Source organism: Hypomesus nipponensis, chromosome 28, assembly GCF_054491055.1.
Source record: "Hypomesus nipponensis isolate SF chromosome 28, ASM5449105v1, whole genome shotgun sequence".
Taxonomy (NCBI): Eukaryota; Metazoa; Chordata; class Actinopteri; order Osmeriformes; family Osmeridae; genus Hypomesus; species Hypomesus nipponensis.
The window spans coordinates 6,232,248-6,257,809 of record NC_140388.1 but is presented as its reverse complement, the minus strand read 5'-3'; the positions used below and the strand labels follow the sequence as shown (position 1 = coordinate 6,257,809).

Below are 25,562 nucleotides of genomic sequence, written 5' to 3'. Positions count from 1 at the left end.
TAGTCCAAAAGCAAAGCCAAACCCTACAGCCAAGAAATAGTATACCAATTGGACAGGCACAACCATTCATCTGGAGACGATTAAGATTAAACAGGCTCGGATTGACACAGTGCCAAGGACCATCATTAGACACTAAAAAACTAACTAAATACAAAGATTGGGATTCAGAATCGTATTGATGTAGTAAAAAGTTGGTATTATTGGTGAGCTACCTCAGAAATAAAAGCATAACCATAACTTAGCAGTATAAAAAAGGCTGTTACATTCCTAGTGGTTCTTCAGCAGTTTCAATAAAGTTACATAATGTAAATAAAGCTATACAGACCTTTGAAACTGAGATTCATTCATGTTGAGACTTCCCAACAGTTCCTATGGTCATTGCCATCCTGACAAATAACATCATGGCACCTTTGATGTGGAATCATATATGGGGTATTGCAAAGTTGAATGTTGTCCTGCCAATAAAAATATATTATCCAAGGCATTCAACTGTGGCATTTACTGGGCTCTTCCAAAATATATTTGTGGGCGTTCTACTAAAAGTAAAAGGCAAATTAATATCTGCCAATACTGTACCATAAATGTTTTAACTGAGACGAAAAACTAGTCTTTGGTAAATTTCTTGTCAATATGCAGGTAGCTATTTGAAATAAATGGAGGACTATGCTTTGACAGACTGAGAACGACCAATATATTTGATAAACTTAATATATAAGTTTATTATTATAGCAAGGCACGTTAGGCATATAGGTCATGTAATTTAAATTAAAGATGAATGTAGTGTTGTACAGTAGCAGAGAACACTTTAATACACCAACCGACAGAAAGCTGGAAATTGTCCATCTCTAATTATTTAAAGACATTACAATAAAATACACTTATATTTGCAGAGAAAACTATTCATTGATAAATATATAACCTCATGTATTATTAAGAAGGATATATTCAAAATAATGATATTTTTAAATATATTCTAAAGATTTGTATAAAAGTAGATTTCATAATCCAATCTAGATAAAGATATGCAATTAAACATTGGTGTTGTCAATCAAGCTTGTAGTATACAAAGTACATGATAGCAAACCAATTAATGAGGTAAACATTATATGTGCACTTAAAAATACTCAAGAATTGAAACACTAACTCCTCTCATCCTTTGAGAATTCCTAATATGCAATTAGTTGAAAAACGGTAGATAAAGAATAACATTCAACCCCATAGTGTAGTAGAGCAATTGTAAATGTCAGGCTTTCATACTAAAACTCAACATGCATGATTCCCAAAATGGCTGATTAGTTAGTTGGTTGGTTTGTTTGAGGATTGTACAACTTTAGTGCACAGGGATTGTGGGTATATTGTCCTTACACAACCACCAACACAGTTCCACCCGCAGAGCTGGGACTGTGGAAGGAGGAAGTGCTCTTAATCAAACATGCCACGCCTGGTAGGACTCGGGGAAGTCTTTCTGTTCAGACGAGGAGTCCCCTGGAGAGAAAACCCACATCAACCCTTTATTTAATAATATAGAAAGGTTTATGACATAGACAATAAAAACACGGCTTCAAAACTAATTCCGTCCACACCACTAGGCTGCTTGTGAAAAGTGATATACACAGAGTGTCTACGTCATTACAAACACCTTTTGTAATATTGAATTGGATACAGTTTTGTCCTCTGAACTGCTTAGTCGGGTGATGGACTCGAAATGATGTCAGAAGCATTTCACATGGCTGCTAACCCAGGTTGACAACTGGGGTGAGCTAATAATTCAAGTTGGCTTACAACCTCTACGCTGAATAGCTTGGTCTGTCTTATCCGACAGCATCCCATCCCTGGTCAATAGGACTGAGATCTGGCAACGAGTGTATTATAAGACCATGTCGCTATCACCAAATATTTGTCATATTTATTACCGTGATCCGTCACAAGCAGGTCCGTTTTGAATGTATAACAAGATGGAATGTACACTTGCATTATAAGTTACGTAACGTAATAAAGATTTACGTTGTCTGCCTGTTAATATGCAGTGAATATCCTGAAGTTTGAAATTCTCTGAACCAAATGTTCCATTTCTGCATAGAGAGCCAATTGTGAATTTATCAAATCGTATAACTGCTTGGCTATTTGAACAGAATAAGAGGAGGCAAGATACCCACCGGTGATTGGGCTTTGGAGAAGTTGACATGAGCGTACAACAGCATTGCGATGTCCTTGTGTCCGGCTTCCAGAGCGATGGACAGGGCATCACTCTCATCCTGTATGGAACACAGGAACCATGAGGAACACATATTCAACCATGCCGTGCAAGCACGGGGCCGGGGGGAGGGAGGGGGAGGGAGGGAGGGGGAGGGGTTCCACCTACGCTGTCTCTGAGGGTGGCGTCGCAGCCGGGCTGGGCCAGCAGCAGTTTGACGATCTCGGCGTGGCCGTGCTCGCTGGCGCACATCAGCGCCGTGGAGCCTTCGTCGTCCTGGATGTTGACCTCCGCGCCCTGAGCCAGCAGGGCCAGCACCATGTCCATCCGGCCGTGGCTGACTGCCAGCATCAGCCCGGTCTGGCCCGCCTGACAGGCACAAGAGGATGAAAAGATGATTTGATTTATTATTTTGCTGAGGATATTGAAAGTGGTGGTGAGGGGGCTGATGTTCGTCCAGCGCCCGACGCTGACCCACAGACCTGGCTGGCGCGGGCGTTGACGTCCCCGTTGCTGAGGAGCTCCTCCACGATGCGCATGTCCTTGGGCGACTCCACCGCCGCCAGCGCCGCCAGCATGATGGGGGTGTAGCCCGCCTTGTTCTGGTGATTCACGTCACACACGCCTGGGGAACGGAAGGCACGGACGGCGAGAGAGAGAGAGAGAGAGAGACACGGGCGGGTGAGCGCGCCGATGCGGGAGTGCGTTTGTGTAAGATAATCACCTCTCGCGTTAGAATGGAGGCTTGATTGGCCACAACCCACAAATGAGGGCAACTGGAGAGGATGCACCCCTCTGCTCTCCATTCAACCCCAGGCCCTTTGATCAAGACCTTTCCGTGATATCAAAGCAGTATGTACCAAAGGGGGATATGTGATTCCACTGAGACGTATCCATTTAAAATGACAGCCTGCCGTAGTTACACAAAGGGCCCCCTTTGGAGCAGACCAAGTTTGGACCGCTGAGCAAAAACTAACGAGGAGTCTCGACTTAAATTGACAACTGTTAATTGGCTCCATGTAGTGCTCTTTACTCTCACAGCCATCAAAAATCAACGTTGCGCCAAAGGATGACTTCAGTATTAACGCTAAGAAGGTGTGCTGGCGCTCTTTAATGCTTCAGTATTACTTTGCAACCTCACCGGGTCCCAAAAGCTTTTTAACGTATCGTTTGAGGATTCCGTTGAACCCCCCCTCACCTGCGCTCAGCAGCTTCTTGACGATGTCGAAGTTGGAGTGGGAGACGCTGTAGTGCAGCGCCGTGTTGCCGTTGCCGTCGGCCATGTTGACCACGTGCCGCAGCACGGTGGGGGAGAGGACGGCGAAAGCCCCCAGGTAGTCCTCCACCATGGCAGGAAGCGCCAGTTTCTGGCTGGACACGCGGAACCACTCGTTTTGCACCGTGTTGAGACAAGCTCTCTGTGTATTGGAGGAGGGGAAGGGGGGCAGAGGACAGGGAGGTTTTGGTTAGAGACGCTGGCATATTTCACACGGGCGATGAGAGATAAAGCTGATGAGTCACTGAGTCTTATTCGAGGCTTCAAATACAAGAGCCCCGGACAGTTAAGAACTGCCTGCCTGTGTGCCTGCCGAACACAAAGAGTTGGATGCTCTACACTGATAAAAGGAGATTGGAGCACGTATTAATCCTCAACGTTTAGCGGCGCTAATTGGTCAAAAGAAGTCAAGTGAGCGACTCAATTGGCTGGGGGCTGGCAGAAGGAGTGGCCTGTTGTACACAGATCATCCAGATGGGAGGCCTGCCTCTATTGTACTAATGAGGAAGCAGATCTCAATGTGTTCGAGGTGGGGACAAAGACAGCAAGCAGCTGAAGAGGATAGCAGGCTTGATTACACAGGCTTCATATGATAAATGACCTTTAATGAAACAGTTAGCAATGGATACTATGTTGCTAATTATACTGAATGATAGCCTTGTCAGAATGAACGTGCACTAATGTACTGCTGAAGATGTGCGTTGAGGGGAAAAGATGCTCACTATATCTTTACTGGTCGTAGCCTTGGGGTCGTCCAGGTGTGCTTTCAGCACGGTGCACGCAGCCAACATCTTTTCACTCAGTTCAAACCTGTAATACAGGAAGTTGACAGAAATACATAAAGGCAGGAATTTGTTGTAGAAAGACCATGACGCATCATATGAAAATAATTTTCATGTATTTTTCTATTACTCAGCATTTCTAATAATGTATTGCTGTATAGTATTTATTTACTATTCACCATTCTGGTAAACAATTTATTAATTGTCTTAAAACAAATGCATTCTTTGACTTCATCAACCTTCTACCTACCTCTCTCTCACTTCGGCCTTCTCAGAGCGCCCATCCTCTTCTCTCCTTTCCACTTCCACTACCACCTCGTTTATATTTCCCTCCATGTTTCCAAAGCTCTCCTCTCCTCCTGACACCTTCTCCTTCTCTTCCTCTTCATCCTCTGATCCAGAAGAGCTACTTTCATCCGAACTGGAATCGTCACTCGATGTACTTTCATACCTACATTCAAGAGGGAAAACGAACATCAGCACAGGCTGGATTATCAGATCTATCTTCTAAATGTAAATATACTGCAGCATCACAACATTGTTGCCATGTGTTTCATCGGTGTCAAATGTCCACGAGACTGAAGTGTGAGAAGAGAAAGGTAGGGTAAGTTTTATGTAGAAGTCTAAGACATTCTGTTTACACAAAAATGGAGCCTCACCCTCCATTGACGCCAACAAACTGCAGGTTCTTTTTGGTGCTGTTGGAACCCTGGCGGCCATCTTTCTTTTTCATTATGGATTTCAGGGTGTTCTGACTGAATGGCTGCCCTGAAAGAATAGTTGGGTAAGGGTATATTAAAAGATATCCTTGTACATTTGGTGAACTGTATTAGACATACTAAATCGTTTTCAGGCAAACTAAATAGTATATAGATGCCATGCATCAGCCAGATTGAATCATTTTCACATTCCATACACAGGACATAAAATGGAAGAAAAAGAAAACATTCCTGTAAACAGTAAAACAGCCATTTTGAAAAAGTTTGATCTTTTTTATTCTGAGCTGATCAATCTTCAAGTGTCTCTACACCTCTCTGACAATGTTAACGTAACAGAGTTACAGTTGCATGTTTGAATCAGGAAACCGGGTACTGAACCCAACAGAGGGCAAGTGAGAGAGGAAGCTGCACTGATCAGAGGTCATGACACCTGTGAAAGTGATATTGTTCAGGCCGGATACATAGTCGGGCTTGGCTCGACCAGCTGAGGTCGCTGTGGTGTGTAGGAGTGAGTTTAAAAGGGAGAGTATAACTACAGTTGGATTGGTTAAACTCGCTTCTCAGTAGAAATACTGCCCCCATACACATTCCACATTTTTGTCCAAGTTTTTAACAGGTGGTCATTTGTGTGGTACTCAAAGCCCAGAGAGGGTAAGTAAGGGACCCATGTAACAATGCTGTCTCCAAGCAGGCATAATAATCAAAAATATTTAGTTAGTAGACTACTAAGTTAGCAGTCACAAAGCATGCTGTGGCTTCACCTGACGTAGAAGTAGATGGATATTCAGTACAGCATGGGTTCATTACCCGTTTGGTGTTAGGCATTTATGCATGCATGGAATTGAACACCAAAATAGTTCAACCAAAGGTTAATCGTTAACAGAATAAACTACAGAAATTGAAACCCTTCGTACTTTTCAAGTTAATTCAAGGATTGACTCCAGGAAATGATACCGTCAATAAGTATAACACAGGCAAGGCGAAAACAATCAGGCACATTAAGTGTCCAAAGTGTAACTGGCATGGTTCAACACAGGCAGGATGATTGGTTCAAAGTGTAACATAACGTGTTGGTGTGTCAGGAAAGGAGGGTTGTTTGGTGGGTTGCTTCCAGTTCCAGGTTGTGGTTACCGTGCAGGGCGGTGGACAGTTGCAGGTCCATGCGGCTCTTCTGCTCAGCTGTGCAGGGCTGCTGTGCAGGGGGCTTGGGGTCGCTCGCCACTAAAGACACGGTGGCAGACTGGGAGCAGACTTCAGAGATTGTCTGACCTCCGTCTAGGGAAATAAACAAGATGGGGGGGGGGGGGGGGGGGGGCGGGGTGTCAAGTGATGGATTTGGACACTGTTCCTGAAATATAGAATGCATCCTTTATTTGTTTCACAACAGACATTTTTGATCTAATATCTGGACCATGTCATAATTCAAGGGTAACATTTACTTGAAGTATAACATTCCCTGCACCATTCCACCAAGTTCCCTTCCAGTCAGTTCTCCAAATCTTAACCGATTTAGCTGTCTATTCAGTTGACAGAATCGTTTTTGAGAAAAGAAAAGTGTGGCAGGGGACTGTATAATCATAAGGTGTAATTAAAAATGTGTTGGCAATAAACCTTGAATAATTCATTATTTATATACATAAAACACATAATAATTGTGTGTTCATATTGAGCTGTGTAGGAGCCATTTCTGTGTTGAATGTAATTTGTCCATTGGTGGTGTGTTGCAAGTAGGCAGGTGTATTTACACAGGTGACCGTGAAGGCGAAAGGGGCATTGTGGCTGGGTGAGCACACTGTTGACTTATTCCGTTGACTGCACTCTACTGAATAATAAACCGCTATCACTGTGCGATACTGCAGAAACGTTAGCTTGTCGTTGTCTGTTTGATTAGATTTGATTCTGTTTGATTTGACTCTGAACTTTGATCAATATGCCAACATTTCTGAGGGAATATCACCTGAGAGAGTCCAACATAACGTGTCTGCATCCCAGACGTGCAACAATAAGCTAACGTCAAAAACAAAAATCATGTATTTCTCACTGGTTCAGTGTGAACATTTCATCCAATCGTTTTTACCCCCACACCAAACAAAACAGGGGCGGCAAGAGTCCGCCCAAAACGGAGCCAAGAACAAGGATACTGCATATGAACCCCTGAGCTGGGAGTTACATAACCCTGGAGGATGTAGGAGCCCCACGCCCCAGGAGGAGGGCCCGCAGGAGTGTTGAGGTATGAAGTGGAAAGGGACCACAAAGAAAACAAGTGGCTATTTAGTCCGCACTGCCGAGTCACAAAAGACATGGAGCTCACTGTTGGTTCAGATCCAAAGCCCCAGCAGCATTTTTGAGGGTCAGAGATAACTGTGGCCTTTCAGACCCTATCAAGCATCAAGTTCACGCATCTAGACAGTACTCTCACCCCCATAAGGTGGCAAGAGAGGCACTGGGGAATCCACTGATTAATAATGATAATAACCTTTGAACAAAAGCCATTTCTTTGTCTTGCAAGACCAATCGCATTGTTGTAAAAAAAAAAAAAAAAAAAAAAGTCTGACAAAGCTGTTTTCCTGTCTATTAGGGGGTTCCAGCCCTTTTAAAAACAAGACGTGGGTAGTGGTATGCACTGATTAACTCATTGCATCTTTTTTCAGATAACTGTACAACTTGTATGTCAAAGCAATGTTCAACTGGAACACTCAAAGGCTGTAAACAGCCAGCTCGACTGATTACTTTAATCAGTGCTAATGTGTGGGAATCTAGTCAAAGATAAGTGGTAACTTGTGTGACATGAAAGAGGACAGGCCAACACAGACGGAAAAAGGGAATCAGACCCGTTTCAAATTCCTCACATTTTTGTGTTCCTCTGGGAATGATGCCAGCTCTTTTGGTTACTGGTTAGGAAAGATTTGACATACTATTCATATTTCAACTCAGGGGATTTGTGTGTGCGTGTTGGTCTCGCATGTCTCTAATTATTTTATTTTTTGAAAATGATTGAAAATATATAATTGACTATACCATCATTGGAAAATGAGAGCAAGAGAATGAGGACCGTATTAAATCCACCTTTTGTCTTACCTTTGTTGGTAGCTGTGGATTCTGACTGCACTTGCAGGATATCCACGCCACTACGAAGCTCCTCGACACTACCGCACTTCATAACCGAGTTGATGGAGGTGAGGGTATTGACCAGCTGGCTGTTGATGGACCCAAACTGGGAGTGGGGCTGACCAAAGGCATCAGCCAGCTCGGTGTAGTTCTCAGCCAGCAACATCTGCTGCTCCTGCAGTAGCTTCTGCACCCTCTCAATGTAGTGGTCCAGCCCACCACTGCTCTCTGCCTGGACCTGCAGGGGCACAGCATGACTGCTGTCACCCCTCTGACCAGTTTCTTCTGGATGAGATTGGCCGCAGGCTATGCTCCTGGTTTTTAATCCAACCAGAAAGTTCTGGTGAACACTGATTGGCCCCACCCCCTGGTCTTTAGTCGTGGCAGGGGATGACGGCGGGAGGGTAGGCTCCAACTCGGCAGTGGTTCCCACGGAAACAGAATGGGTCTTTGGTATGTTCGGCGGGTCTATCACAAGCCCTTCCCCGATGGCAACAGTTCTGGTCTCGGCCAGGGCAGTGCTCGTGTGTTTCTCACAAGTGTGCAATACTGTGTTGGTAAAGGAGTTTGCGAGGAGTGCAGATACAGTGTTGGTGGACTGACTTACGACTTCTACATCTGTGTTTGTGTGTTGAGACGTCGTTTCGGGGGTGACCATGACACCCAGATCTACTCTGCTCACTCGGTCTGGGCCGGTTCCGCGAGACAACAGCTCTTTGATGGGGCTGACCGTGACATTGACAGTACACTCTCCACAGCCGATTGACCTTGACTCCTTTGTCACATTGGCTTCGTGGAGTTCCAAGCCACCCACCGAAAGGTCAGTGTTCCCTTCGACCTGGCTCAGCTCTGCCCCGACTCCCTTGTGGCAGGTCTCTACCTGCCTGCCCACGCACTGGTCTTGGAGCTCTGCTCTTTCATGCACAACCCATCTCTCCATTGGGATGTCTGGACCCACGGCAGCGCTACACGTATGGGGTTGGCAAGATACTCCTACTGTGTTTGTTTGGGGACTGTTATTTGTGCTGGAGTGGATGAGTTCCACGTGGTTGCCCACACCTTGGGAGTGAGTTTGAATCTTCGCCTCCACAGCCGTGCTGTAGGTTTCGGGTCTGGCCGTGCAACCTTTATCTGCCTTCTTCCTGTTGGTGCCACCGGCAGCCTGGAGCTCCAGCTTGAGCTTTCCCATTTCCATCTGGTGCGTGGTCTCCTTCAGCTGGACCTCCAGGAGGTATATCTTGTCCTTCAGGCCCTCGATGGTCTGGTGCTGTAGCTCGATCTCTGCCTCCGCCTCATTTGTCATACCCAGCATGGCCTCGGTCACGCCCACCCCCGCATTCTGACTTTCCTGGCGCTCGGTTGCCACACCAACGTCCCGGGTCGAACATTTCACGGGTGAAGGTAATTTCCTTTGAGGGACTATGACGTTATTCATGTTTTCGTCAGCGTCTACGGCAAGGGATGGCCGGCTATCCCGAGTTTGGGTGACGGTGGAATCTTCTGTCCCTCGCCCAGGCACGCTGTTGTCCAGAGTCTTCTTCTCCAGAGCCTGGACCTCAGCAGCCAGGAAGCGGAACTCCTTCAGCATCAGAGGGTTTTGCTCCACAATCTCTGGTTCCACGATGCACAGCTCCGGTTCCTTCGCGATGAGGGCCGTGGCCTCCAGCTGGTCGGCGCTCCCCACGCTGTAGGAGCGCTTGCGGAAGCCGCCGGCGAGGCCCGGGTTCTTGGCCTGGGCGGTCAGTTGCCTCTTCTCCTCCTGCAACACCGAGATCTTCACCCGCAGGATGGGGATCGTCTTGACTTGCTCCTCCAGCTCCTTTAGCCGATTCAAGGCCACGACCATCTGCTCGCGAATGTGCTGCAGGTGTAGCGGACTGACATTGGTAACTGGCGTGGTCATGCCGGAGTTCATGGGGCTTTGACGGATTGAGCTTCCCACGGACGGGGTGTAAGGGTTGTACTCTCCGTTGACCGGCTGGCCGTTGGGCAAAAAGGCATGGCAGCTGTGGGAAGTATGACTGGGGCCCAGAGACCCAGTAAAGGAGGAAAGGGAACTGTTTGAGCCCAGCCCCCCAAAACTGGCCAACCTGCGGCGAGGAGTGTGGAATTCCCCAGGGGGCTGCATGAGAACGCGCTCCTGTTCCAGTCGCCGTCGCGTCTCCATGAGGGTCTTTTCCACCTGGAGGTTGTGGCGCGGGGGCACTCTGGGGGAGGGAGGCAGCAGCAGCTGCTTGGGTTCCGAGACGGTCAGATATGTCTGGGGTGGGACTTCATAGGCCGGGGCTGCCCTACCAGGGGCAGGAGTTCGGTTTGGGGTTAGCGTGGGGGGGGGTTGCGGAGCGGGTGGTGTCGGGAAGGTGAAGAACACCGGAGACTGCACCCTCTCGTCGCTGTTAGAGGAGGACAAGGAGTCTGTGGACATGCATCTGGCCTGCGTGCACGCCCCCCCGGTGCCTGCCTGACTCACCGACAATTTAGACTTCCTCTGGATGTTCAGTTTTTTTAAAGTGTCGCCCCGCTCAATTTCATCCACGTACTTCAGGAAGTCCAGATCTAACTGATAGCCGTAAGGGGTTTCCAGGTAGTAAGGGGCCAAGGACTCCTTTTCATCCTCTGGTCTGGCACTTTTTTCTTTTCTTTCTGTGGGAAAAGGAAAAAAAAAAAGTTTTTATTTTTGCAACAAGTTCCTTTTAGAGATTATTTTTTGCAGTACTTGGATTTGGCTACTTCATACAACTGTGAACCATCATTCATTGTGCCTTTATGGAATTACTGACATATTCCATATTAAGATTATTGATTGGCTATACTATGTAATTCCTAAAGACTAGAAAATAGCCACCTCATGCAGAAAATATATCCGACTTAGAAAGAAAACTGACAAACCAATTACATTTCAACTCAACAACATTAAACCCCCATTCATTTCTGATATGACATGTATATATACTAGGGTGCCAACAATTTCCACACATCCATTTATCATGTCCTAAAAGGGACTGAATTGTCAAGTTAAAAAAAAAAAAAAACGTACTTGTGTCTGAGAAAACGATCACACTAATATGCTGGTGCAAGTACAAACATGACTTAAGAGTTTAGCATACTTGACTTGGGAAAGCATGACTGTTTATCATTTTGGCGAGGGGCTGTTCAAGGCAGATGACAACTATGTGCTCTAGGGTCCAGCACAAATGCAACAAGAAAAAGCATGGGCCACACAAGGGATTACTTATTACTAATTAATTTGTCTAACGTTCTTGTTTAAATAGCTGATATGTTATCTCTGGCACGAGCAAAAGCAGGCTGAAATCCATCCTAGGGTTCATGGAACACAGTCGGGACAGGGAAATAAGAGTCAACATGCAGAGTAAATATTTTCCCAGTCCAAAATACACCAACAAGAGAAATGTAGCAACATTCCAATTGCCCACCTAGCTCAAAACAACACATGACATGTTAGTCATGTTTGTTAAAACAGATCGGTAGGTTTTTCTTCCAGGTTGGCAATTTATCGCTTATAACTATTTCCATATCAGGGACAGATAATGCCTTTCAAAAGGTATAAAATGAGATCCGCCCCCATAAAAACAAACTATTTTCCATACCAGAAGAACTACACACCTACTCCAACACAACTACACATTCAGACTGTGCAAGCCAAAGCCCCTTTCCTTGGTATGTGTGGAACTTTTTGCCACAACATAGCAAACAGAATAAAATGGCTGGGACCCTTAAACTCCTGACCATATTTTTCTCTGTCAAACTATTAGCCCAATCCTTGTCTATTCAGTTAAAACAGGGGAGAAGGAAAGAGAAGCCATGTAGTTAAAGCTCACTACTTCTTTTGTTAAAGCTTCACTTACCTTAGACAAACAGGCATGCAGTCTATTTTCCTCTCTGTCTCGCTCCCTCACTCGCTCTTTCTCTGGTTGGTGTTGCTAATAAGAACAGGCTGTATGAGCTGTCATACTGTCTTGCGCACTCTCTCCCCCTCTCTCTCTCTCTTCCTCTCCCTCTTTTTTCTCCGTTCTCGCCCTCTGCATTCTCTTCCACTTTTGCTTTCCTTAGTTATGTTTCTCTGCTTTTGTCTTTTTCTTTGCTCTAGTTGTCAATTTTAACAATTGCTTGTTTTGGTATTTGTTTTTAACATGGGATGGGTGGGATGTCAGGGACACAATGCAAATCCATTGGTCCACCAGTTTTAGATTGATATATCTTCTTACCCAATCAGAGACCAGGCAGTTCCTACTGTGCTCCATATATGTGGTGTTTGTATTGATATGGCCAAAGCTGTCTTTATACTTTGTGTAAGTATGAATGTTGTGTAACAAAAAGAACAACTTTACAGATATGGCACAAGTGTCTAGTCACCTTATAAGAACTGTCAATCTAAAACAGGCAGACCAATGGAGAGGCAATATCTCCCTCTAACGCCCACCTACACTGAATGTGTCAGAATTTAGTCATAAACAAATGCAGCTAAAGCAACAAAGAAAACAGGTAGCAAAAGCAAATATAAAGAATAATGTAGCAATGTATTCTTTATTATGTTTGTTTGTGTTTCTGCTGATATAATTATTAAAAAAACATTCCTTCTTATCCCTTTTCTTAACATTCATAATTTTTCTTCAGTTATTTATTATTATTATTATTATTATTAATTTGTTTACATTCAACTTAATTTATGTATATCATTTCATGATTGTGATAGTTATCGTGGGGAAATGTACCCTTTAAGGAACCATTTAATTGAATGTAGCTTTGTATTTGTAATGCAGTCATTGCTAACACATCGTGTATTGTTGTGTCTCAGGCTCATGCTTAACACCATAATTACACAACTGGAGCTAGTGATTCCATGGCACTAGTTACCAACTGTATACAATCACTGATGCCTCTGATGTCACTGAACTGACATAGCAACTATATTACTGTCTGGTGCCATACATGGACCCCTGGACAGCTGGGCAGAGACCTCATTACCACGTGACAGAGGGTCAACAAAGACGTACTGACATCCACTGACTGGAGTCCCAGAGACTGGCTGCTTCTATAATTAACAACTAACAAATCAGGCTTGTGTTGCCCAACACATTGGCACCAAAGTATTTCCACAGGATCTTTTTTTCTGAATAAGGGATGGTTCGGGGAGGTTGTTTGGTACTGGGCTTGCATCAAATGTTTCATTAAGTAGCAGAAGAACAGAACATAACTGTAGTGACCAAATGGAACCAGAAACTGTATTACACTGACAGTAGGTTGTAAACTGGTGCATGAGGGACAACCAGTTGACTAAGACAAATTGAGCCTATCTAATACAAACGCGTGAAACAATTTTCTATTACTTAAGACAACCAATGCGTCAGGTAATTACTGGTATCCCTTAGCTAAAGGTTGTTGAAACAGTTCTTCAAAGTACAGCTCTCTGTAAAGACAGTTTTTGTGGTCATTATTGGATGATAGGATTATGATAACGTGACTTTATGGAACTATGGAACAATTGCTTCAACTCTATTCTTCTACATAGCCCATATATGGTGTTTGTTCATTGTTCACAATGAAAGTAAAAGGTCACATCATGACACAACAAACATCAAAGCTTGACTAAAGTTACAATGGCTTTGTGTGCTTTGAATTTTACAACAAATAGTTATTTTTCTCAGATGTACTCTTGAGCAACATTTCTTAGACAGTCATAAAAGTAATTTGTGTCTTTAAAAAATCTTACTTGCCAGTTTCCTCTCAAAATCCCAAGACTAAGAACAGGACTATGGTTTTATACTTTCCTGTTATTAAACCATTTGGAGCATTCCACAATCACATCTTTTGTAAGGGTTGGAGCAAAGCTGTACAATTTGTGCGGTACATCCTGATCCACATAATATGGTCTTTTTTAACTTGTGATAGAGTACTAAAAGTAGGTTCATTTAAGACAAATACTTCATGGCCAGTCCTATTCAGACAGTAAAAAACATACTTGACTACACACATGAAAGAGAATCTGCTGTGGTTTGACAACACTCTTGGATACTGATCAAACCTGTTTATAATCTCTCATTTTAGAACGCCACACTCCACAAACTAAATCCAATATATACCCATCAAAAAATCATAAGCCACACTATCATAATCATCCTCCACAACAACACAAACAACTTACATTGTTGGCAAGTAGACCTCAAACAGGCTTATGACACTGAGGAGTAGGTTACCACGCAATTGCATCTTTGGACACTTTAAAATCTGCTCAGCGAACGTCTAAGCCAGTATTTAATGAGAACGATTACAGTAACAAACAAGTCCAGTTCTTTCAAATCAAATACTCACGCTTTGTGCCTGATGCTGAATGCAGGGAGAGGCGCAAGATCCAAATGACTGGACTGAGGAAACGGCGCTCTGGAGTACGCATGCACACACAAACAGGCGCACAATGTAACACTTACTGCTAAAAAAGGGGCCTGTTCTCCCAAACCCTCTTGGTATTTCCTGCCCCTGCACGTTGGGAGCCTCGTCAGCCAACAGAGCCTTCAGACTGCTATTAAATCAACATCCGCCCGTCGGGTCAACATTCTGGTGACAGACGTCGGCTCACGGCAACATTCAAACCGAACGTATGCGGGAAAATGTGACTGACACCGTACATGACAAGCCAGATTTGGCGTGACAAGGTAAGGCTTGACAGCCAAATTCTCCAGCCAAACTCAACAACTGACGTTCGACCTGAGGTTGCAGACCAAAGGAAGCTATTTTGTTTCAACCGTAGAACATGCCATGATGTTTAAGGCACCTTTTTAAAAGGGTTGGACGAGTAAAAAAAAAAAAGGTTAACCACCGCATGGTAGAAGATACAAGACCACAGTATGTGCGGCAGGGTTCGTGCTGAGAGGATATCATTATAATCCAATTTTGGACAAAAAAGGACAGGACCATTTAAGATTCTAGATTTAACTGTGAGTAGAGGACCCTATTCATCCTCCAGTTGTTGAGACAGACATTGCAATTGTGAGTACATTGAGGGAATAACCCTTGTGTTCTTCTGAGTACTGAGAACCCAAACAAATAAGCGGAGGTTACAGGACACAAACTAAGGCTTATTTTCCGTTGGAACACCTGTACAGTGAAGACCAGACGGAAGCACCACAGTCTTCTCAAGCTTTCTCAGGAAGTCCGCACCCAGACAGTCGAGGGCCACAGTGGGCCAGATCCACAGCGTCACCCCTCAACTCTTCTGGGAAGGCTTTAAAACAATGCTTTTCTTTGGGCCACAAGAGCAATGGTGAGGATGGGTTTCTCATGTTGAGAAAGGTCTAGTTTCAGCCTGGTGACACACTTGTACATAAAATGAGGTCCACACATAGTGGTTTACATTTACATTTAGTCATTTAGCAGACACTCTTATCCAGAGCGACGTGGAGTAAGTACAGGGACATTCCCCCAAGGCAAGTAGTGTGAAGTGCCTTACCCAAGGACACGTCATTTGGCACGGCCGGAAATCAAACCAGCAACCTTCAGATTACTAGATCAATTTCCTAACCGCTCAGCCACCTGACACTTTTGCAAAATTAGGTGTGGGAGAACTTGACTGGCCTGCACAAGGCCCTAAACTCCAGCTCCAACAAACATCTTTGGTCTGAATTCTAATGCCAAAGGCGTAAGGCCTAATTGCTCAACATTAGCACTCAATCTCGCTAATGGTCCTGTGGCTAAATGGAAACAAACTCTGCATCAGTTCCAAAACCTACTGGAAAGCATTCTCATAAGAATGGAGGCATTGATAGCTGCAAAGCAGCAAAGTGGTTAGTTTCCTCCAGGATCAAAATGATTCTTTTGAGAGACTTGTTGCTCTTGTTGGTTAGTTGAAACTTCATGTTATTTAATTGTAACTTGTTTAATTACATGCTCTTATGGTTCTTGCCTTTGGAACTTATTGTTTCTCATTATGATTTTTCACAATGTATGCTTGTTTTGGCTACCCGCAATGTTTGGGGCTATCTCGTTGTTATGATCAGTGACCTATGCACTTTTGTAAAGCTCTCTCTTGGAAGTCGCTTTGGATAAAAGCGTCTGCTAAATGAATACATGTAAACCAACTCTGTATTCATGATTTAAGCCAACCAAAGTTAATAAACTGCTTACTCCTCAACAGCTCAGCGCACATGTATGTTTTAAGTAAACAATATTGGTAACTTATTGACTGCAAATGAAAAAAGAATTAAGAGGCACAGGTACTGTAGATATTCTAATAAATGTCAAATTTACAATGAATACCAAATACTTGCAATGAATACCAATGCAGGAGTGCGACTTACACTATTGCCACAGTGCTACAACTAACACACGTCTCAATCCATCTCATTTATGAACCTGTCGAGAAACCTTTCAATTGTATTCAGAAAGTCAATATATGACATTGAGTCACGACTAGACCAACCACATCTAATTAATCTGAGGCTAAAATGATTGTACCATACTTAGAATTCCACAGCATGCTCCTTGTCTTAAATAATGTGTTGTTATGACAAGCACACAGTGGCTCTATTCCAAGTAGCAGTCATTATTAAGCTAAAGAGGAATATCCATGACAATGTCTTGCTTTGACAACAAACGTACAGCACGAAGTCAGACTGTCCTGGAAACACGGGAACAGATAAGCTGAATTGGAAAACAAAATGTCCAGCTGTTTCAAAGAAGTAAAAAACAATCTAAATGTAAGCAGACAGGCTGGTTATACACACATTTATCACAAGGGACAGGAGGAGAGGTTACCTGTGTCATTGCCGTTAGCGTGCATGGTTTGAGCCATGGTTGGTGGCTGCGTGCTTTCAATCCCACAAGACTGGAATCATGCAACTGCCATGCGTCAAGTCCAGTGTACCATGCAACCTGCAAACGGTAGGCATGAAAATCAAAACACAGAACTCAAGAACGTTTTCTCATGTTTCAAGAACGTGAGTTGTACAACAACAGCAGTCCAGTAGGTTACCTGTAAGTTTCCGGGTGAAAAAGGTCAGAGCAGCTATATAAACGCTGTATTTCCCTAGATGTCAGTGTAAATGTTTTTCATTGTGTGGGTGGAATTATAGAAGGATTTTAGGGTGGTGCATCATTCCTTAGTCCCCCCCCCCCCAAAAAAAAAACAAAACACGCCAGTGCATGCAAAATATTGAAACGCAACTGATCACCGTTTAACAAATCCCTGTAACAAACCAATGAATATATAGACTGGCTTCCTGCTACAGAGTTCCTGGGGTTGCACAATAACTACTTAATTCTGCCTGCAGTCAAGTAATCAGTGCTTGTGCTAGCGTTATATGTCTGAATGACCCAAGTGGTTACCCTGCCTCACCAGCCTGTAATGACACGTCAGTGCGAGCCGTCGGCCCACATGTTACCATTCCGCGTCATGGCCAGGGAAAGTCAGGTCTGAGTATTTGTCACATTAATTATGTATCCCTTTATGCAGCCCACCCCCTCTACGACACCAATGGCAGTTATTGACACCTGTGTCAGCTTGGCTGGGGACTGCTGTTGTACTGCCCTCTGTTGGCTGGTGAGAAAAATGTAGACGTGCACACTGAAATGGACACTTTTCACAGAATAGACAGTAGTGCTGTTTGTTAGTGTTGTTGTCTGCATGATCTTTCCTAAGCAGGAATTCACAGTACTCTTTCCATCTCTGGTCAAGGCCCATTCCCGTTGTACCGCCCCTTTTTGGATAAGTCGTAACATATGTCGGCCCAAGCGTATGCCAAAAAGCACAAACATGCGAGTGCTAACTGTGCAGGCTCGTGAGACCACACAGACCACTGACCCAAGCTGTCCAGGGCTTCCCGCTCCATGGGCTGGCTGTACGCACCTGCAGAACAGGGAGCAAAGGACCTTGAAATAGTTTGGCCTCACACGCAATAACCAACTTCAGACACCGGATAATAAGTAACATCAGTACTTTCTTCCCATTTGGTTTTCTTTCGGAGAGCACACAATGCTGGAATGATTCTTAGAAAATGTGTCAGGCTAATATGTCACTCGTATTGAGAGAATATTAGGCCATTCGATACGTGGTCAGACAACAAAATCTACCCTCACAAAACATGGCTCACGGCAAAAGGATCGGCACGAAAACCCAACCTGTTCTAAAAATGAGAACATGCTCGCCGCAAACATGCCGTGTTCTAAGAGGTTGGGCACGTTGTATGGAGGCGATTAAAGCTCAAGTACAACCATCTCTCCTGGAAGGACCACTTCCACCTTATTGTAATGTGCATGTCAGTAGACACCAAACTGTGCGTGCGTAACACATCACATGACAGCTGCAGTTCAAACGCATTTCGTTGACATTTGTGTGCAGATCAGGTAAATCACTTGGAAGTATAAAGAAATAGAACTCATCCTCAACTCATGTCATGAGCAACTTCCCTCTGCTATGCATCAAATCTGCATCTTAACCAACAAGATTCTTTCACACGTCATATTAATCCAGAACACATTGAGTTACGAGTTAACATATTGAAAACCTTACCTCCCACTTTCATTTTAATTTCCTCCAGCGAGCATGCAGGTAGCATGAGCTAGTGAATCAACAAACCCTGTACCGCCCGCATACAGAGAGAGAGTGTTAGGTGGGGTAGAGGCTAAGATTAGCACTCTTTCTCAGATGGCAGCCAGATGAGCTGGGCCCTATATGAGGAAACAAATCATTAAGACTGTTTGGGAGGCCTCTAGGTAGAGCAGGGGTGATGGCAGGATCACCAAAGTCTCCCTTCCACACCACACTGACCTACAGCTCTGGGAGAAAGCAGGCCGTGCTGTTTTGAAGGGTTATTTTGGTCATGTGACGCATGATGTGTGGGTGCTTAATTATATCTTCAGGGGCAGGTTTCCATGTAAATGAAGAGCAGGTCACTGGTGGGTGCGCGTGGCCATAAACAACCTTGCTGTAGCGCGGGCGGGATTGGTCTGCGTAGGTCACATGACCATCTCTGCAGGAGGCCATTGGAGACTCGGGTGGAACAGACTTTAAAATCTACGCAAACTTGGACTAGCTTCCTCGACTGGGACTGGCTCCCTCAACTGGGACTAGCTCCCTGACAATGGGACTAGCTGCCTGACAACAGGGACTAGCGCCCTCCAATTAGGACTAGCTCCCTGACAATGGGACTAGCTCCCTGACAACAGGGACTAGCTCCCTCCAATTGGGAGTAAAAATCAAGCTTCCTTCATATGATGCATAAACAGCCTTTTCAAATAGGCAATTGAATTACAATCAACTGGTTTCCTAATGGTTCTAAACCATCTCTAGGCTACGCGTTAGCACGCAAGCAGGATGGTTCCATGACTTCCCTCTGGAAGGATGAAACATATTTAATTTAATGTAATAAAAATGGCTTGTGAATCCAACTTGATTGATACTGATCCAAAAGAATAACCTATTATTATTATTATTTAATATTTCTGTGCAGCAAGTCACATAGGTTATGGATAAAATGGGAAATCTAGACAAAACCTAATGAATCAAATGACCTAAACTGTACACCCAGCTTGACAACATTATACGGCACGTTTGACAACCGGTGAACTATTTCAGGAATTCTAGAGCAGGGCATACATTGTCTCCCCCAATTACTGTTGTACTCCCAGTGAAGAATTTTGTTTGGCCTGACCACTCAAGCTGCAAGACCAATAATGGTGGTAATGAGTCACAGGCCATTCATACAGAATTAGACCCAAAGTGTAAATGACTTGGCCAATTCCTGTCCAATACCAATGATGGTAGTATTTGAGAGAGAAAAGTAAGTTGGACAAGGTTGCTGAGGAATGTAGATCCTCAACTTCAACACGCTCCATGTGTTGACAACTCATATTCTAACCATAAAAAAATGTACCTGATCCAATTTCCAATCTACAGTTGTCAATAAGCTGATTAAAGTTGGCGTAGCTACGTTTGATCCAAAATTACACTAGGGTTTTCAGAAGGAGCTATCCCTCCTAATTTTAGGAATCGGGTTGCCTCATGTATGCAGTGGAAATAGACAGGGATTTAGTTATGTAATGACTTCTGTTCACAAATATTTCCGTAGAGTAGATAAATCTCCAATGCATGGGGCATATTTCAGAAATGGGTTCATTGCATAGCCTTGTCAAAATGATTTGATTAAACTGAAACTATTGTGCCATGGGAGCATGGTGTGGAACGGTATTGACCGCCCACCGTCAAACAGTAAATGTAACTATAAGAGTGTATTCATGGGCTGAGAAACACTGAGAATTTCAAAAACAAGGTTTTCATCATTTACCTGCCAGCCCTTCATCTGACCCATTCATTCTATAGCAGCCTTTCATTCTCTTTCCCTGCACGGCCCTGCTGCCTCCCACTCCTCCTTTCCCAGACATGTAAATCCTTAGTCCTACTTGTGTTTCGTCGTCCCATTTCCTGACGTTTCTTCTTCTCCGCCGGTGCTTCGGGTCACTGTCCTCCCTCTTTCCAACTCTCAGGCCAAGGCAGTCTCTCATGCTGATTCTTTCCCTGTCTCCCCCTCCCCCGGCTCATTGTTATCAGCCCTAGCCCAGCCTGCACTGAGGACAGGCTGGAGCCTCTTATTTATTTAGTTCTTGAGTGGAGCCAGAACGGCTGAGGGGTCCCAATCAGGGTGCTGTTAGGTGGGACACAATCTCTGCTGCCCTTCCTGGGTATCCTAACTGCCCTTATGTACTGCAAATGTACTGATCCTAAACACATGCAGGAATGAAACCTCAAGAGACTTCTTAACTTTGTCGCTCGCTCCGTACTGAATTGGATTTCCATCTGACGTGGAATCTTAGCTTTAACGTTCCAAAATCTGCTGAATAACAGCACTTGTTATAAAACCCTGCTCAATAGACCATTCTCCACACATACTTCACTTCTTGTCCCCTAGCCAAGCAATCCTAATGACCCCTTACCCTCAGACCACCTCCTACGCAACTTTGGGGCTAGGAAATTACACTTTCAGAAAAGCAGTCCAGGACTGAGGTGCAGGTCTGAGGTGGAACGAAAATGGCTCGTATGAGATGAGCAGGCTGACAGTTGTCACTCAACGCAGGCTGGAAAATGCTTGTAATTTGAACCATGCATGTCGCATGAGCCACGAGCAAGGCTGCTTGAAAGGTTTGACGCAGACTGTTTTGAGAGTGTGTCCCAACTTGGCTTTGACAGATTTTCCAAAGCACCTCGCTGGCAAAACAAACTGGTTTGGTGCCTGCATCTCTCCACCACACAGCACACAGACAGTGTGGGAACTGCGATGCGGTTGCTTTCCCCGGTCGAACTTGACTTGCCTGTTGCTTTGCCTGTACAGAGGTACACGGTATGGACAGATGAATGCTTGCCTGGACTACACTCCCTGATACATACTTGGTCAGGGGATGAGGGTAAGATTTAGTAAAGGCTGACCAGTTTCATTTCTTAAAAGGTAAACATAAGGAAGTAAACCACTGCCTACATGTGCTCTGGACAGAGCCGTTGAGTCAGATAGTCAGCACATGTTCAGAACCTTGTGGACACGGACCCTAATTGCCTAGGTAACCCTCCAGCCTCTTGTGTAAACTGAAACCAGAGAGAGGTGAGGATCATTATCGGGCTCTCCTCAGCTAAACAAGGTGCTGAGGCCTGTGTTTACACAAGCAACCATTCTGGATGTATTACATAGGACACTAGAAACTGAAGTCCATCCCAATTACAGACGGCCTGTAAATGAGGTAGTACACAAGTAAAATATAGCCTAGTACAAAGTTCAAGCGGCATTTAATGTGGAGGGTTAAAGAACATGGTATACTTACTTTACCTGATGGTCTTTTAATGTAAATTCAGTGAACTCCCACTCTACAACAAATACTACATTCTTGGTAGTATTACATTTAAAATCACTCAAAATGTCAGTAGAGTGTAAAGCTATCAAACTTAACACAAATATATGTAAAATAGGTGCAAATGCAACCATCGGTGACACTAGGAAGTAGCTTAAATCTCTTCTATAAACAAAATTCCACAAACCAAAATTACGATATTTTAGAACTTCCTGTCATTTAGATTGAGGAGCACCAGTTGTACAAGACAGCCTTTCCACCAGACATTTCACCCATGACAGTATTTGGGTTGACTGTGTCTTTGGCTGTCTTTTTTTAAACCCTTGTGTTGCCTTCAGGTCACATGACCCGAAGGTTCACAACCATCATTGTGTTGCAACAACTTTACCCAAAACAAAAACAAATAAAAAGCATTTTCTTTTAACCTTCACGATGTGGGGGGTCTGAGACGGCCCGACGGTTAAAAGAAAATGCTTCACTTTGTTTTTTTATGCGGTAAAGTTGTCGCAATACAACGGTGGGTCACAATGACTGATGGGTCAGAATGACCCGAAGATAACACAAAGGTTAAGGCCTTTTCACCATATATTTCAACATTGCAGTTGAAAAAATATTTGAAAATGATTTCAAACATCAAAAACAATGCTGGAACCATAATACTATCTGTGTTATTGTAAAAATCCATAAACGTGTCTGGAAAAGGGTCTGCAGAGTCACCTCCACTGTAAGGGTCAAGGGGCTGTAGTGAAAATGTAGTGTTTGCCAACAGCTGCACACAGGGAGACTAAGTAGGTAGGTAGAGGACGTACATCAGGAGCATGTTTGCAGTCTCAAGCAGTTATCTAAGGTGTTTTCTGTTCACAAAAGACTTGACAAGTTATTGGAAAGTCTTCTTAAATCTCAATGAAGTCTCACAAACAGAAAATAATATGAATTATGGTAAATGCTTTGCTGAAAAGTGAAAGTTTGGACAATAAGATGTATAACCATCTCTGTTGGTCATTACTAGTCACCAAGGCTGAAAGAACATCCCAAGCCTTGAGAAACAAGCCCCCGTGTTTTCAATCCTCACTGCCCAGTCTTCCCCAACAAGTGCCCATGTAGCAGCAGTGAAGAACCAGCAGGACAACAGTCAGACATGGCAGAACAGTAACAGTTGGTATTGTCTGGTATTGCCTGGTATTGTCGCACAACAGAGGCACCAGCAAGTGACAACATATGACCTAGCACAGACAGAACAAGTAACCTAACCAGGCCCAGTAATGTGAGGCTAGTGAGCCTAAGTATCCATTGGGTTCAACACACTCGCCAGGGAAATAAACTGCAGCAGCTAGATATTAGCAGAAGACAGTAAGAAAATAATTTTGCACAACATAAAAAAGTATTTGACTGATTAATCAAATCGACACTTTTGATAGATCTGTCAACCAACCAATCACCTTGAACTTAGGGGTTCAAGTAGCAAAGCCCGAATATTTAGGAAATATTTCAACTTGAAACAGCCAAAGACAATTGTAGGGTTCATGTGTGTCAAAAGAATATTGAACTGGAAAATTTAGGATGCTGGGGGCACAGATATAGGCCTAGTCCCCCAACAGTCAATGGAATGTTATTCATTAAGATTATTTTTGCATGGTTAGAAAATAAAACGTTTGGGCCCAACATCTCTGCAACCCACATTAGCAGTAGTAATTACACAACTAGTGAAAGCTACACTACAGTGATATAAAGTTTCACAAGACTGCGATATTGCATTTCGACAATTGGCAGGTCCATGTACAGTTAAGCGAACGCACGCATCCAGTGCTTGTTCAAAAAAATGTATAGCACTACTCCTGTTGAAGGCCAACTCCACTGTTGGTCATCCCTTTTAGGAAAGGATCAACAGATGTCTGTGCAACTAGCATCATATGGTCACTTTGAATGACTTGGTGTGCCATGTCTTGTCAATTAACCACACAACAAGTAGTAATAGACTTACAGTTGGACACAACAATATCCCTAGTAATGAGTATCATCTGCAGCAAAAACGAGATCCGCCCAGATGGCATCAAAAAATGTGCGTGATACCAACATGTGGATTTTTGTTTGTTGCTTTGATGAATTCTGCACAAAGGGCAAACATGGAAACCATACATAAACAATCAAGGATCTCATTCTTTATCTGACATAGCCTTTTAATATTGCATATCTTAATAAGGCAGTGACAAAACTCGCAGGGTAGATGTGACCTTTTAAATGGCTGAGATAATCTCCAAATTCCAGGACAGCCTTCGCAGTAGGCTACAATAGCGCTCAAACCTCAGGTCTAAACTTTGCACCCAGTGGGTACTGAGCTAACCCTTAATCCAACAACTCACACATTCCTTGCCATTAGAGAAATTATTTAAGACTCCCACAAGGAAAGAAACAACATGAAGCCATTAAGGAAAAACTGTGTAGGCTACATGCGTTGTCTATGTAAACAGGGAAATATGTATCCTACGTTTGGGAAAAGGCATTATCCTACATGACTTTTGTAATATGCTTTCCGCTCACTTTGCATCATTATCGTACTTCGAGGGTAACGTTCTCGCACACGTTTTTAAAAACAATACAATGTTTTGGGAAGAGAAAAATAATTTACCTTCTAAATGTCCGGCGGAAGTGTCTCGTAATCGGAGGTAAAGTCTGAGGTAAGTTTAACCACTTTAATTCAGCTCCGAATAGGCTAATTGGATCTCATTCATAGTTTTTGATAACACTGCTGTCTATTTTAATTATCAAAGGCCTTTCCACACTATTTGCCTCGATTTCCACTCTTTGCAGCACATTACTCGGCCCTTTGTAGTTCTTCTGCAAGTGGCACTACCAGTTCGACTTTGCTGCGCTCATGCGCACAATGGCTTCGCGATTCTCCCATTATTAGACTATTTGGGAGTGTATCCATTTCGAAGACAGGTGACACACGTTGTTTGTCGTCCGTTGTCGGATACTATAGTGCTTCCTTATGGCTTCGTGTCTTGGATTGTCAATTGTATGCTTTTGTTTCGTGCGTTTAAAATCGGTCGCCTGTTGCACGAAACAAAAAAAAAAGAAAAGTGACAAGTTTTTGACATGGGTTGAGTTAAGATCCTAACACTGACGCATAATTAACCTTATTCTCCCTATCGATCTTTTAGCAGACATAGGCTATCAATGATTTTACATAATAGTAGGATAGGCCCTCAGAGAGTATGGGTGATATCAAACGTTGAATGTCTATTGTGACAAATTCATATCAGATCACTGACAAAGCGAGGGTAGGCAAAAATAAAGGACGAAAGTCCGTGTTTCTGGGAACAAAGAAATGTAGAAGACCCAACTAGTACTAAGACGTACTCAAATACAACTTTCTTTAACGTCCACAACTGTATAACCTACATACCTGTACGTGGCCTAAGTAAAGAGCGACATCTTGTGGTTATCTTATAAAAGTTTGTCAATGTATGCCTCGTAGGTATAGTAGGCTTGGGAAATTCATGCTTTCATTTTACTTGTAGGCCTAGAGTTCACATTGCCCGTCAGTTGACCGTATCCCCAAATGTATGGGGGGAAATAAAATGTTGAATCACGGTAGATGGATACCAATGTTTACAGAATGAAGAAAATTGCGCTGA

At 43.7% G+C, this 25,562-nt stretch overlaps 1 protein-coding gene across 3 annotated transcripts; it reads right to left on the bottom strand.

Annotated features, from left to right (window-relative positions):
• Window positions 1-694: 694 nt before the first annotated feature.
• kank1a (KN motif and ankyrin repeat domains 1a) lies at window positions 695-24,765 on the bottom strand. Of its 3 annotated transcripts, none has more exons than XM_084694766.1 (12): window positions 24,551-24,765; window positions 16,849-16,965; window positions 8,050-10,722; window positions 6,103-6,246; window positions 4,912-5,020; window positions 4,503-4,703; window positions 4,193-4,280; window positions 3,393-3,612; window positions 2,677-2,819; window positions 2,363-2,563; window positions 2,157-2,255; window positions 695-1,485 (listed from the first exon to the last, which is right to left on the bottom strand). In XM_084694766.1, exons 2-12 carry the CDS (start codon window positions 16,883-16,885, stop codon window positions 1,423-1,425), a joined length of 3,978 nt encoding a protein of 1,325 aa, XP_084550892.1. In that variant the 5' UTR covers window positions 16,886-16,965; window positions 24,551-24,765; the 3' UTR covers window positions 695-1,422. The 3 variants fall into 3 exon arrangements, with proteins under 3 accessions (XP_084550892.1, XP_084550891.1, XP_084550893.1); XM_084694765.1 differs by lacking the exons at window positions 16,849-16,965; window positions 24,551-24,765 and adding exons at window positions 17,894-17,938; window positions 18,602-18,695; XM_084694767.1 differs by lacking the exons at window positions 16,849-16,965; window positions 24,551-24,765 and adding an exon at window positions 11,946-12,186.
• Between the last annotated feature and the right edge of the window lie 797 nt (window positions 24,766-25,562).